This window comes from Mandrillus leucophaeus, unplaced genomic scaffold (genome assembly GCF_000951045.1).
Source record: "Mandrillus leucophaeus isolate KB7577 unplaced genomic scaffold, Mleu.le_1.0 Scaffold721, whole genome shotgun sequence".
In the NCBI taxonomy this organism is placed as follows: Eukaryota; Metazoa; Chordata; class Mammalia; order Primates; family Cercopithecidae; genus Mandrillus; species Mandrillus leucophaeus.
The window spans coordinates 2,246,631-2,260,466 of NW_012107820.1; the positions used below are offsets into that span (position 1 = coordinate 2,246,631).

The 13,836-nt window shown below is 34.7% G+C and overlaps 1 protein-coding gene across 1 annotated transcript in view; it reads left to right on the plus strand.

Annotated features, from left to right (window-relative positions):
* Positions 1-13,836, plus strand: part of PCGF5 (polycomb group ring finger 5) — a 62,549-nt gene that overhangs the window by 26,361 nt on the left and 22,352 nt on the right. Inside the window, exons 4-7 of the mRNA XM_011965375.1 lie at positions 1,633-1,688; positions 1,787-1,846; positions 4,438-4,586; positions 12,931-13,029. Of these exons, the coding sequence (XP_011820765.1) occupies positions 1,633-1,688; positions 1,787-1,846; positions 4,438-4,586; positions 12,931-13,029 (364 nt within the window). The remainder of the gene's footprint in view (positions 1-1,632; positions 1,689-1,786; positions 1,847-4,437; positions 4,587-12,930; positions 13,030-13,836) is intronic.

Here is a 13,836-nt window from a genome sequence, read left to right on the forward strand (position 1 = left end):
AACTTGAACTCAGCAGAGAGATGTGATACATAGGCAGGCAGGCAGACAGACAGACAGACAGATAATCTGCCTATATGTTAGTTTTGAAGCCACAAAAGCAGATGAAATCCCTAAGGAAGACAGAACTTAGAAAAGGTAAAAGAGTGCAGAGTACAAAGCAAGGGAGAATATCAGATTTAAAAGTAACTGGGAAAAAGAAAAATACTCAGCAATAAAGAAAGAACAGACTTAAGTAATAAAGAACAGACTTGAAAATTTAAAAAAAAAAAAAAGGAAGGAAAATTTCAGGGAGGCAGGCGGTGTTAGACAACACTGTCAAACTGCTGCAGAGCAATATAGAAGAAATATAAACTTAAAAAAGAATTTTTAAGTTTAAATTTTAATTCTAAAAAATTTAAACCTATTCAATATGGAAATTTTTAATGATTTGGAGAGTTCAGTAGAGTAAAAGAAGCAAAACAGAGTATGTGACAGAAACAATGTAGGTTTTATTTTCACATTTTTTTCCAGTTAGAAGAAAAAATTGAGAAACAGAATAATAGTTTGAAAGGAGTTAATGAGTTAAGAAAGGTTTTGCTTTTTTTTGGGTTTTTTTTTTTTTTTTTAAGATGTGAGAAACCTCTGTGTGTTTGTAGTCTTGTTGAAGAGTAATGTTGTTGAGCAGGATGAAGGAGATGAGGCGGGAAGCGGGTGTTGTAGGGGCAAGAGAATGGGATTGAAGACAAAAAGCCATGAAAAAGATGAATTATATGGCAGGAAAGAAAATAAGAAAAATGTCAAGATAAATATTTAAAGTTTTCATTTCAGAAGGTAGAACAATAAAGTGGTCTAAATTTCTCAGAAGAGAGGAATGGAGATTATTTCCTTTAGGGGAAAGAGCCAGAGCTGTGGTAGAGATTTTGAGAATGGGCGTATCAGCTGTTGCTGCATAACAGACAACCTCTAAAGTGACACTTGAAAAAGCAAGCATTTATTATTCCTCCTGGTTCCCTGGGTTAGCTGGGTGATTCTTCTGGTTTTGACTGGGCTTACTCATGCAACTGCAGTTAGCTGCGCATTGGGTAATCTGCTGTGCTGATCTTGGGGGATAGGCTGTCTGTGGACTAGTCTAAAATGGCCTCATTAGGGCAGCTTCGCTCTCTTCTACGTGGTCTCTCATCCTCCAACCTTGTTCTCATGGCAGCAGGATTCTGTAAGAGAGAGAAGTAGAAACAAAAGCATTTGATGCCTCTTAAGGCTTAGGCTTAGGACCAAGCAGTCACTTGTACCACATTCTGCTGGCCTCAACAAGTTTTTTAGCCAGACCATATTTCCAAGGCAGGGAAATAGACTCCATCCTTAGTCAGGGGAGGAATTTCAAAGTCATGCTCAAGAGTGTGGTTATAGACAGAGCTGGGGACTGGGACCATTTTTGTTATCAGTCTACTACTGGGGAAGGCTGTAAATAGGTGTGTTCCATGGATGGAAGAGTGTGGTATAGTAGATGTGCTAAAATTGTGTATGTATTTCGTTATATATATATATATATATATATATATATATATATATATGTAAGATACACATCTCAAACTATTTACATGTCAGATTTTGGTGTCTTCATTGTTAGTATTTTCTTTCTCCCCACTTTCCAAGGTTGGACAATACATTAGAGGAAATTATATTTAAGCTGGTCCCTGGACTACGAGAACGTAAGTGGCTCTTTAGGTTCTTGCAGATGTTTGTGTTTTATGAAATCAACATTTCTATTAAAGATTTCTTGACTTTTATACTCTTTCTTTTAAATTAGAAGAACTTGAGCGCGAATCTGAATTTTGGAAGAAAAATAAGCCTCAAGAAAATGGACAAGGTGACTTTTTCTTATGTCTGTTTCTGATAGCATCTCTTAAATTGGTCAGCTTTTCATAGTTTAGGTGAACTAATATCTCTCTTCAGGCTCACATTTTTCCTGCACAAAATTCATGCACCCTTTTATTTACATTATGAACCTTTTTCTATATGAGATTTTATATAAATGATTGTAAATCTGAAGTCACTTTAATTGAAGGTAATTGGAAATAGAGGAAATTGAACTTTGGGAAGAGAAAAGGGAGATAAAAGAGAAAATTGACTAGATGTTTATAGTAGTAATTTCTAGGGAGCTAAAGGAAGCTGAAGTAAGAAATAGCCACAGCTTGCAACTAAACAGTGAAGAGTTTTTTGTTCTGTTTATTTTGTATGTTTGTCTCTATAGGAGAGGGAGCTGAGATGTGGCTGAGAGCCAGATCAGGAGATTTTACTATGCTCTGATACTCTGGAATGAAGTTTTTATAAGTAGAGCTCAGGTGATACAAACTTACATGTCATGAAAATTTAGAAAGTATTTCTGGGTGTTTATGGGAATTTTCCCCATCACCTATGCTGCATGTCCATATTTCTCCTCTGGGTCCCAAGAGACTCAGCAATTAGTAATTTTTAATAATAATTTCAGCAAAGGGGCAAACATTACTGAGCAGATAAAAGGCTTTTAGTGTACATACATACATATATGTGTGTGTGTGTGTATATATATATATATATATATTCCACACAAAGGGGTATCTAAAATTATAAGAAAGTATCATTCCCATTGTTTTTTAAATATGAGATTTAATTTAGGATGTCCTAAATATCATTTAAAGTTATTCAAGAATGTGTGTGGGTTCTTATAGGGTCAATTGTGAGTTCAGCCTCCCAATCTTGGTTTTCCCATAAGATCATAGGACTGTCAATTTTACATGGTTAAAGTGGATGAGATCTCTCTTTTTTTAATCTGTAAAATGGAGATTATCATTTTACTAGTTCAACTTAACTGTGTAAGGCTGTTAGAGCAGGGGAAGTTTGAGAATAGTTTTGATGACTAGAATAAGGTAGCAGGAGACTATTTTTTACCTGTAACAACAAAAAAAAAAATGGCAAAGAAGCTAAGCCTGACCAAAAAAATGACTTAACTAGGGCTTGTTTTACCCACGTGTATACTGCAATTAAACAATAACAACCAATTATAGTCGTGGTATAGTAAAAATATAGATAAGGCTAATTAAATATTCCAGTTTTTGACTACCTGTTCAAGAGGACAGGAGCCTGAGGGATTGTCATCAGAAGTTATGTGGTAGGTTTACCCTATGATTATATGTATCACAGCTTGACTTGTGAAGAGTTGTAGTCTACTTTGTGAATTTTATCTCCCTTTTCCTATTGTTTCTCCCTTTTTAAAGTATTTATGGTATTTGGTCTTTAGCTTGGGTGGAGAATTTGGATTTTTTGTTGGAGCTGGGAGTTTGGTTCATAGAAGGCAAATTCCTATCTATGTATATTCTCTATAAATAGGGAGAAGAAAACATGTAGAAAAAAGAGAACCCACCTCCCCGCTCTATGGTACACCTGTAGTGCTTTTACTACAGTCATCGAAGAGGATCAGGCCTGTCACTTTGCAGGGAGGCTTTTCTACAATGTATTGTTTGGCTAGCTAATTTTTTCAAGTTTTAGCTTAGAGATATCTCATCTGGAGATCGTCCCTGAACCTCTGCTTCACTCCCAGAGTTTGGGTTTATTGTCTCTTTTATATGTGCACGCATAGTCCATTTTACCTCTCCCATCCTATATTCTATATTTGTCTGGTTTTTTCCCTTTTTTTTTTTTTTTAACTTGCTTTTATATCATTCCATACCCTGACCACTGTGAGAGAGAGGATGATAGCTCTAGTTTCAGTATTGCTCCCTCAGGCCTTGTATGATGTGTACCCAACACACAGTTAAAGCGACTCCACAGATGAATGGTAAATATAGCTGCATTATTTATAGGCTACAGGTATGTAATAGGTGAAATACATTTGTATATAATATAAAGTATGCCATTCAGATTTCTTTAATGGAGTTGTAACGTTATATATTAATGGCTATATATATGTTAAAAAGCTAATTCATTATACTCGTTTTTTTCACTGGCTGATTTTATGAATATCTAGTAATTGGAAATTTTGAGAACTTTTAACATTTGAAAAGTATTTGCTTTTAATTTGAATATATACGTATATATAAACTTGAGTATAATTTATATATACACATATAAGTAATTTGGAAGTATTTTTATATATCCTGTCCACTTTCTAACATAGTCTAATTACTAATTGTAATCTTTTCTTTTGGCTAAATTCAGCTAGTCTGAATCTTTCATTTGGCTATCTCAATGAGCCTAGAAATCTTAAGCTATGTTAGTAAGTTTCCAATTTTTTTTTTTTTTTTTTTTTTACAAAATATTTCCATTGTTGAGTTGGTTGGAACATTTTAAAGTACTAAGTTCTTCAGAAACTGCTAGGAAAGTTTTTTAAGTTGATTTTTGTTTCGATGATCAATGTATGATTGTTTAACTTTAAAATCAACTTTGATTTATAGCTAACTTAGGTTTGTTTACATTATACAGATGATGCTTCAAAAGCTGACAAACCGAAAGTAGATGAAGAAGGTGATGAAAATGAAGATGATAAAGATTATCACAGAAGTGACCCACAAATTGCTATCTGTCTAGATTGTTTACGAAATAATGGGCAATCAGGGGACAATGTAGTAAAGGTGAGTGAACAAGTACTGTGGTATTTTTATGATTAGTTTATAGTAAACCCTTGATAATTTATTGACAAATTTTCTAACGCTTCAAAATGTTTGTTTTCAAAGTTTTAATTAACATAATTAAATAAAATACCATTCTTTGACAATTCTGTGCTTACAAATGGTTACAATTCCCACAACTGAACCGTCCTGGGCCAATGCCACCATCTAGTGGCTAATGCCCAGAATCACACCTCTCTTTCTCCACCTCCTTTTATACCTTTGTTGGGAATTCATATGCATGGTTTCTGTTTTTTAGAGTGGTGACCAACTTAGAGAATTTCATGTCACTAGTAGTTCTAGCCGTTTTATTCATTCTCTTCTAATTTTATCCTTTATTTCTCTATTTTTATTTGCAACTCAACAAGATTTCCATGTCAGAGCTAACATATTTTGTGAATAATTTAATCAATTAGTTTTGAAGTAAAATTAGATGTTGTAAAATGCCTATGAACTTTTAAATTCCTTGAAGGCCCTCAGTTATTTCCTGTAGAATCTCCATTTCTGGTACTGTTCTCCTCTGCCTCTGCTAATTGAATCTTTCCTTAGAGGATCTTTATAGAAAGTTTAAAACATTCTGCTTTTATTGATTTTCTTTGGTCTTTAAATGGTGTTACTTTAATAATATTTTCAGCCTTTTTATTGCAAGCAGCTTTTATTTTTATTACACATCTTCACTACTTTAGCTGTTAGATTTTTGCCACTTTATCCTAGCAAATGTCAGCCACTGAGAATATTGTTTATCTCACTGTATTCTGTGTTTTATTCAAATGCCTATATTCATTGTCTCTAATTTTCTTTTACTTCTTCTGCGTAAATCTGTAAGCTAGTAGGTTGAATTTTTTACTTATATGTTTAATGGCATTTTCCTACTGGGAAGTGAAAAACAGTTTTTCACTTCAGATCAAGTTTTCCTAGCATCTTATAGCAACATTAATGAGCACAGTAATTCAATGAATATTTATCCACTATGTGAATAGTAGGCAGTGAAGATGTAAGTAGTAAGAAAAAACATCTTTCACTCGAGGAACTGTTAGGTCTTACACATACAAATAGTTAAAATAAGGTAATTTATTTTGTTAAGGGGAATTTATTGGACATGTAATAAAGTGCATCCATATTTACAGAAATGACCACTGTACCTGTTTATCCTTATAATATTTTCAGTTGTTTCTTATGATCTTTCCCAAAAGTCATCTCCCTTTTTGGGAAGTTCTTTTTCATAGAGTTCATGGTCATCCTTTAGCTCTCTAATACATGAGCTAGCTCATAGTGAAAGTTAAATCAATGGAAAGGCTGAATATCTTCTCATAAACAAATGTAAAGTCCACTTCTCTGCATCATTTCTCATATGAAAGTACAAAATATTGAACTTTAGAAATTTATTTGAAAAATTAACCACCCCTGCTTGTTGTTCTCCATTTTCACATCTTTGACACTTTGCTGTTCTAGTTGACCTTTTATCCATTCACTCTTTCCTTTATGGACTTTTCTTCATCCTTGTACCTTCATTCTTAGTTTATAAATTACTTTTACTAAGCTACCCTGGTTCTTCCTTTGTTTCCTGGGCCATTCCTGCTTTGTCTCCACTGGCTCTACTTCTTGCCTTCTACTTGATATATATGAGTATGTCCTAATACTTTCCCTATATCTATTTTAGAAAGTCTTCTCCATTTTCTATGTGGCTTCAACTACGCAAAGGATTTTTTAACTTTTATTTTAGGTTCAGAGGTACACGTGCAGATTTCTTACATAGGTAAATTGCATGTCACAGGTGTGGTATAAGGTTATTTTGTCACCCAGGTAATAAGTATAATACTCAATAGGTAGTTTTTCAATCCTGTCTCTCCGCCTACCATTCCACCTTCAAGTTGAGCCTTGTGTCTGTTGTTCTCTTCTTTATGCAAAGGACTTTTAAGGCCTCATTTCCAACCCTGCTTTTTTTCCCAAGCTCGAATATTATATCTCTATTTTTAAATAGACCAGTTGAGAGTTTCACTAACACCAGAAACTTGACTCGTCTAAGTTGTCTAATTCATTACACTTTCATCTAATTTTGGTCCAGACATGCAGTTTCAGTTATGACTACTGTCTTTCAGCCAATCAAATAAGTTCTGAAGCTTGACGTCATCTTTGACCTGTTACTGTTTTCTTTCAGCCAGTCACCAAGTCCTGCAAAATTCCCCCCAGTTTAGTGCTGCTCACCCTTATATCTACATTTTTTAAAGTAGTTATTAAGTGTTTTCTGTACCCTTAATTTTTCTTTTGTTATCCAGGGCTAGGGCCACTTGCCTGAGTGTGTGTAAGGCCCAGAGTAAGGGCCGTGACCAATCTCAGGGTCAGATGGTAAATATTTTAGACTCTGTAGGCCATATGGTCTCTGTTGCAATTTACTCAACTTATTCATTATAGCACTAAAGCAGCACAGACAATAGTAAATGAATGGGCATGGTTGTGTTTCAATAAAACATTACTTATAGAAATTGATGGCCAGCCAGATTTGGCCTGAGGACATGGCCATTGTACAGGCCAAAAGTTTGCCACCTTTTGGCCTGTACAATTAAGTCGTAACTCCTTACATTAGCATTCAAGGCCCTTCATTAACAAGCACCTCTTTTAATAAGTTTATCTCCCATTAAACCCATTAGTAAATCCTCCCTTCAAAGCAAGTGATTATCCTTTATGTATGTGTTCATTCTCTCTCTCTCTCTGTCTTCCCCCCCAGCTCGTGTGTGTGTGTGTGTGTGTGTGTGTGTGTGTGTGTTGGAGACCATATATCTGACAAAAGATCTGTATCTAGAATATATAAAAGTTTGTGTTACGAATATTTGAGACCTCTAAAACTTTGAACAACCCTTCCTGTTTGGCGTGTTCTTTCCTCTTCCACCATCCTATGCTTCTGTCAAGACCCAGAGATTTTTATTCTTTGTGATGCTTTTCTCAACCTAGTGAATCCCTTTTCTGAAATTCTGTAGTACTTACATTTATCCCTCAATTAGGGATTAGTTTGTTATCTATTAAGGATGTGCCTAAGAGTTCTAGGCACTGATACTATCTTTTTTTATGTGTGTGTTGTCCTTGATACTAGACTGTAAATCCCTTAGTGGCAGAGACACAATGTCTGTATTGCTTTATGGCCTTTTCAGCCATCTCATTCCTCTGCAGTGGGGTGTGATTCACAAGTGTGGTGGGGCAGTAGTTGCATGTATCATTTATACAGAATACCTACTGCTTTTGTAATACAGAAGTCAAAGTCAACAGTGGGATGTCAATAAAAAGAGTAGAGTAAGTATCTCTGAAAATTCACTTTTCCATAAAAGTATAAAACTACTGGCAAAAATGTTCAGTATCAGCTTTTTCAGAGATCTGATATTAAACAAAGGCTTATAGATGCCTATAGAGCATTTTATCAAAAAGATGACTAACTCTCAGTATAAAAGGTGAGCTTTGTGGCATTTTAACTTGCTTTAGTTCCAGCCCCTGCTCAAATTCTGCAGTAGCCTTGAAAATAACAGCCTGCTTTCCCATTGCAGTCTCTCAGGACCAAAGGAAAAGAATAGAGGTAGAGCTCTTTCAAAGCCTCATTGCCAAAGAATGGTCATTATTTGACCTGTCTGGTTGTTTCCTAGGAGACCCCACTTACAAGATTGTCAGTATTCAACTTGACTTGGAGCTTGCCCCCATGGAAAAAGCCTTCTCTGTTGGTGGGGGAAAGGGGCATTTGTCAAAAACAATTACAGACAAATGTTTCAACTTTACAGCTGCCTGAGGTATAGATAACATTTGGAGCAAACAAGAGGCTAACCAAATAGCTTAAATGGAAGAGCTGGAGAACGAGATGTCCCTAGGAGCTTCAAAAAGCTGTGACATATTCCTTGAAATCTAGAGGGCCATGTGCATATGTAGAGTTGTATGCATGTTCAGGAAAGACCTGAGAAGGCCCTAAGCTCTCACCTCTGCCTGACCTTGAAGTGCTCTGCACGAGTAGGAAGTGAAGACTAAGGCAGAGTTGTCAACACCTTGGTTGAATATTGGTGGTATGCCACCAAACACATACCCAGACCCTTGGCAAAGACTGAGCAACTTAACGGCTCCAGATGTATAAAGAAATCTCTCTTCAATTATTAACTGACCTCTAGGCAGAAACTTTCATGACTACATATGGTAAAGAATACAGACTTTACGGAATTAGTTTAGGACTGAAGAGCAGGCAGGAATCTGATTTCCAGTACTGCAACATTACATCATTTAAAATGTCTAGTTTCAACAACAACAACAAAATATGAGAGATACTAACAAATACAATGGTCCCTCAGTATATGTTGGGGATTAATTCCAGGACCCTTCATGGATAACAAAATCTGTAGATCCCATGTCCCTTATATAAAATGGTGTCGTATTTGTACATAACCTGTGCACAGCCTGCTATATACTTTAAATCATCTCTAGATTACTTTTAATACCTAATATAATGTAAATGCTATGTAAATAGTTGTTAATACTATATTATTTTTATTGTATTGTTATTTTTATTGTTTTTAAAAATATTTTTGATCTGTGATTAATTCACAAATGCAGGACTGCAATTACAGAGAGCCGATTGTATGACCCATACACAGGAAAATAAGCAGTCAATAGAAACTGTTCCTGAGGAAGCCTAGACATTGTACTTATTAGGCATAGATTTGAAATTATCTATTTAAATATGTACAAAGAACCAAAACCATGGTCTGAGCACCTATATGAAAATATAAGAATGATCTCACCAAATACAGCATATTAAATGTTTTTAAATATTCTGGAGTTGAAAAGTATAGCAACTGAAATGAAAATTTTACTGGTGAGGCTCAACAGCAGACTTGAGCCAAAGGAAAAAAAAAACCTATAAAATTGAAGTTAAATGAATTGAAATTATTCAGTCTGAGAAACAGAAAATAGAATAAAGAAAAATGACCAGGTCCTCAGAGACCTGTAGACATCATCAGGCTTACCAGCATACACATAATGGAAGTTCCAGAAGGAGAGGAAATGGAGAAAAAAGGACAGAAAGTGTATCTGAAGAAATAATGGCCCCAAAAAACCAACTAAATTTGACGAAAATCATTAAGCATCTGAGAAGCTTACAAACTTCAGGTATGATAAATTCAAAGAAATTCATACCTGGGCACATCATAATCAAACTATTGAAAGACAAAGAGAGAATCTTGAAAGCAACAATATAAAGGTGACTCATGCACAAAGGACCCCCAGTAGGGTTAGTAGCCGATTTCTCACCGAGAGCTGTGGAGGATAGAAGGCAATAGGATAATATATGCAGAGTGCTCAAAGAAAGAAAACTGTCAACTAGTAAATCTATATTCATCAAAAATCTATAACTTTCCAAAAGGAAGGAGAAATTAAGATATTCCCATGACCTTGGATTTGGCAGTGGATTCTTAGAAATGACACCAAAAGCACAAGCAACAAAAGAAAAGAAATAGATAAATTGGACTTCATTAAAATGTAAAACTCTCGTGTATGAAAGGACACTTAAGAAAGTGAAAAAAGTTACAGAATGGGAAAAATATTTACAAATCATATCTGATAAACCTTTAATATACAGGTATATGAAGAACTCTCATAAATCAACAATGAAAAGATGGCCCAATTTGGAAAAAAGTAGGCTAATGTCTTGAATAGACATTCCTCTAAAGAAGTTATAAAAATGGCCAATAAGCACAGGAAAAGTTGCGAAACATCACTAGTCACTGGGGCTCTGCAAATCAAAACCACAACAAGATATCATTTTATACCTACTAGGATGGCCGGAAATTTTTTTTAAGGAAAATAATAAATGTTAGAGAATGTGGACAATTGAAACCTGATACATTGCTAGTGGGAAGGTGAAAGTGCAGCTACTGCAGAAAACAGTTTAGCCGTTCCTCAAAGAGTTGACGTGGTAATTCCACTTCTAAATATGTGATCATATCCAGTAGTCCCCCCTTATGTGTGGAGCATATGTTCCAAGACCCCCAGTGGATGCTGCAACCACAGATAGTACCAAATAATCCTGTATATACTGGTTTTTTTATTTGATAACTGAGATAGCTAAGTCACTAATGGACAGGTAGCCTATACAGCATGAATATGCTGGGCAAAAGGAGGATTCACAACCTGGGCAGGACAGAGTACGATGCTGCAAGATTTTAACATATTACTCAGAATTGTATGCAGCTTAAAACTTATGAATTATTTCTAGAACTTTCCATTTTGTATTTTTGGACAGTGATACATTGACTGGGTAACTGAAATCAAGGAAAGTGAAACTGCAGATAAGGAGGGACTACTGTATAAAAGAATTGAAAACATGTTCACACAAAATCTTGTATATGTATATTCATAATAGCATTATTCATAATAGCCAGAAAGTGAAAACAACCAAAATATCTATCAACTGATGAATGGAAAAGCAAAATGAAAGAAAATGTGATACTATTCAGTCATAAACTGCAGTGAAGTACTGATACATGCTACAAAATGGATGAACCTTGACAACTTCATGCTAAGTGAAAGAAGCCAGATACACAAGATCACATATTATTTGGTTCCATTTATACGAAATGTCCAGACAAGGATAAAGACAGAAAGTAGATTAGGGTTGTCAGGGACTGGGAAGAGGGAAAGTTGTGGAGTGACTGTGAATGGATTTGGGTTACTTTTAAGGATGATGAAAATGTTTTCGAATTAGATCATAGTAATGGTTGTACAACTTTGTGAATAATATAAAAACTTATTATTCTCTGAAAGATTATGAGTAGTGATACCAACATCATTTCTGGAGATTCTTCTTGATTTCTTGGCAGATGAAAAATACACAAATTAAGAGTCTTCCAGTACAGATTGAGTATCCCTTATCCAAAATGGTTGGGACCAAAAGTTTTTCGGATTTTGGAATATTTGCATTGTATATACTTACAGCTGAAGCTTCCAAATCTGAAATGAGTTAGTGTCATGTCAGCCCTCAGTTTCAGATTTTGGGACATTTCAGATTTCAGACTGGGATGATCAACCTACACCCCTATATTCTTCTCTGACTTAGGCTTGTAAAACTGTGTTAATGATTCTTTGTAAGCTGTTTGGGGCAAGAAGAAAATTGACAGGAAACCTTGGGATAGTTGAGAAGGTGAACAGATAACAGGGAAGATAGACTTGTACATTTATCGCTTTGTTTTCATGCTGTCTAGAATATCCGTCTTCACATTTGAAATGGGTAGAATATGTGTTGATTTAAATGTAACTTTTCTGTTTTCTTTTAATGGATACTTTATCATCTGTATTGTGACCAGGTTATTATTTGTTAATTTATTTCTGTTGGTCTTTGCCAGGGAATATGTTTTGCTAGGAAAACATCTGCTAGGAAATAAACATTGACTGAATAGTTATGACTTAGTGAATTTAAGAACACTGAGATGTTGTTCCAGATGCTGACCTCATTTCCTATACATACAAATAGGAGTAATATCTTTAAAAGATTCTATTGTTTTCTGTGTTTTAGTATTCTGATAACTTTTGAGGTTGTGGAATGTAATTTTGTTTCACATATTGGTTTGTATTTATTACGTCTACAACCTCATTTTGCTTCATTTTCAGCTTGGGTGTCCCTTCTGGATTGGTTCTTATATTTTAGTGATATTCAGGCTTTAAGAGTGAATTAGTACTGCTCTGCACATTTTACAAATGGGACACATCAAGGCACATAGAAGTTTGTTCTTCCAGTAAAGTACTGGCACAGCCTATCAGACACTGACCAGAAGTGATTCTTCCCAACACGAGGTCCACACTATGCAACTTCTAATTTCTGGGGCATGCTGTGGCCTAACCAGCCTCTCTCTGTTGAACCCTGTGGCTCCTCAGAGTACCATTTGAAATTCCTGCTCTTTCTAAAATTATTTAAAAGCTGTGATACCATATTTTAGAAAATATCCCTCATGTTTCAGAAGTTATACTTTATAATAAAATATTTTTATGCTTTTTGTGACCTTTTTTCTTTTTAGTTTAAACTCATGTTTTCTTTACTAAAATGTCTAGAGGTAAGCAGATTGCCTATTTGCCAGGATATTCCTAGTACACATGATAATACATTCTTGAAGAATGTCATATAAGTATCCAATAATTAGGAATATTTTTGCTCGCAAGTACTAAAAAGCTATAAATTGAAATGTTTTCACAATATATTTTAAAAATACTCAAAATGATAGTGGAAATGGTAGCTCTGATTTCACCAGAAGCAAGATAGAACATTTTAACTGGTAATCTTTATTTCCTTTAGGGTTTAATGAAGAAATTCATTCGATGTTCTACACGTGTAACTGTGGGAACTATTAAAAAATTTCTAAGTTTAAAACTAAAACTTCCAAGTTCTTATGAGGTAAGTTAAATAATATCTAAGCTTGATCATTGTGATAATTCTGATTTGAAGTAAAATTCTAACAAAAGTGAAAACTGAGAATATATTCAAATTAATTTTTGTGGAAACTTTGGTTATTTTCATGTTAAAAATTTAATTTTCAGAATGTATTATTCTACTTAGGTAATATGTATTTTCTAATTGAACATATCCTGAATAAACTATGATACTAATACATTTAGTGTTTTATAATTAGAAGAGATATTTAAAGAACTTAACATTAAGTACTCCCAAAATGAATATACCACTAAATGTATTCATGCTTTAGGGTATGTCATTTTTATGTGAGATCTTTGAGATCCATTATTACCAATTCTTTATAGACTTCTTCAGAATGTAAAACATTGTCTTTTTATCACAAGGAATTTCATAAGTAATCACAGTTCCATGAAATGCAGAAGTGGTTTTGTTTAGCACTAGATAAAACTAACATATTATAGCTGCGTAAATGTAGTTTGCCAGTTTATTTACAGAAGAGGTAAACTGCCGTGATACTGATCACAGCATAGCTTGTCATGTGTTCCATGTTTAGAGAATGTTTTTAATCCTAGAGTTATGACTAAAACATAGTAAAGAAATATGGCTATCATTTCTAACCTGCCTAAATGATAATCTTACAACTCATTAATTTCCCCTTCTTCCCTTTCGAGTTCTGATAGTAGCAGCTAGAAAATTCAAGACCTGGCCGGGCATGGTGGCTCATGCCTGTAATCCCAGCACTTGGGGAGGCTGAGGCTGGTGGGTCACATCAGGTCAAGAGTTTGAGAC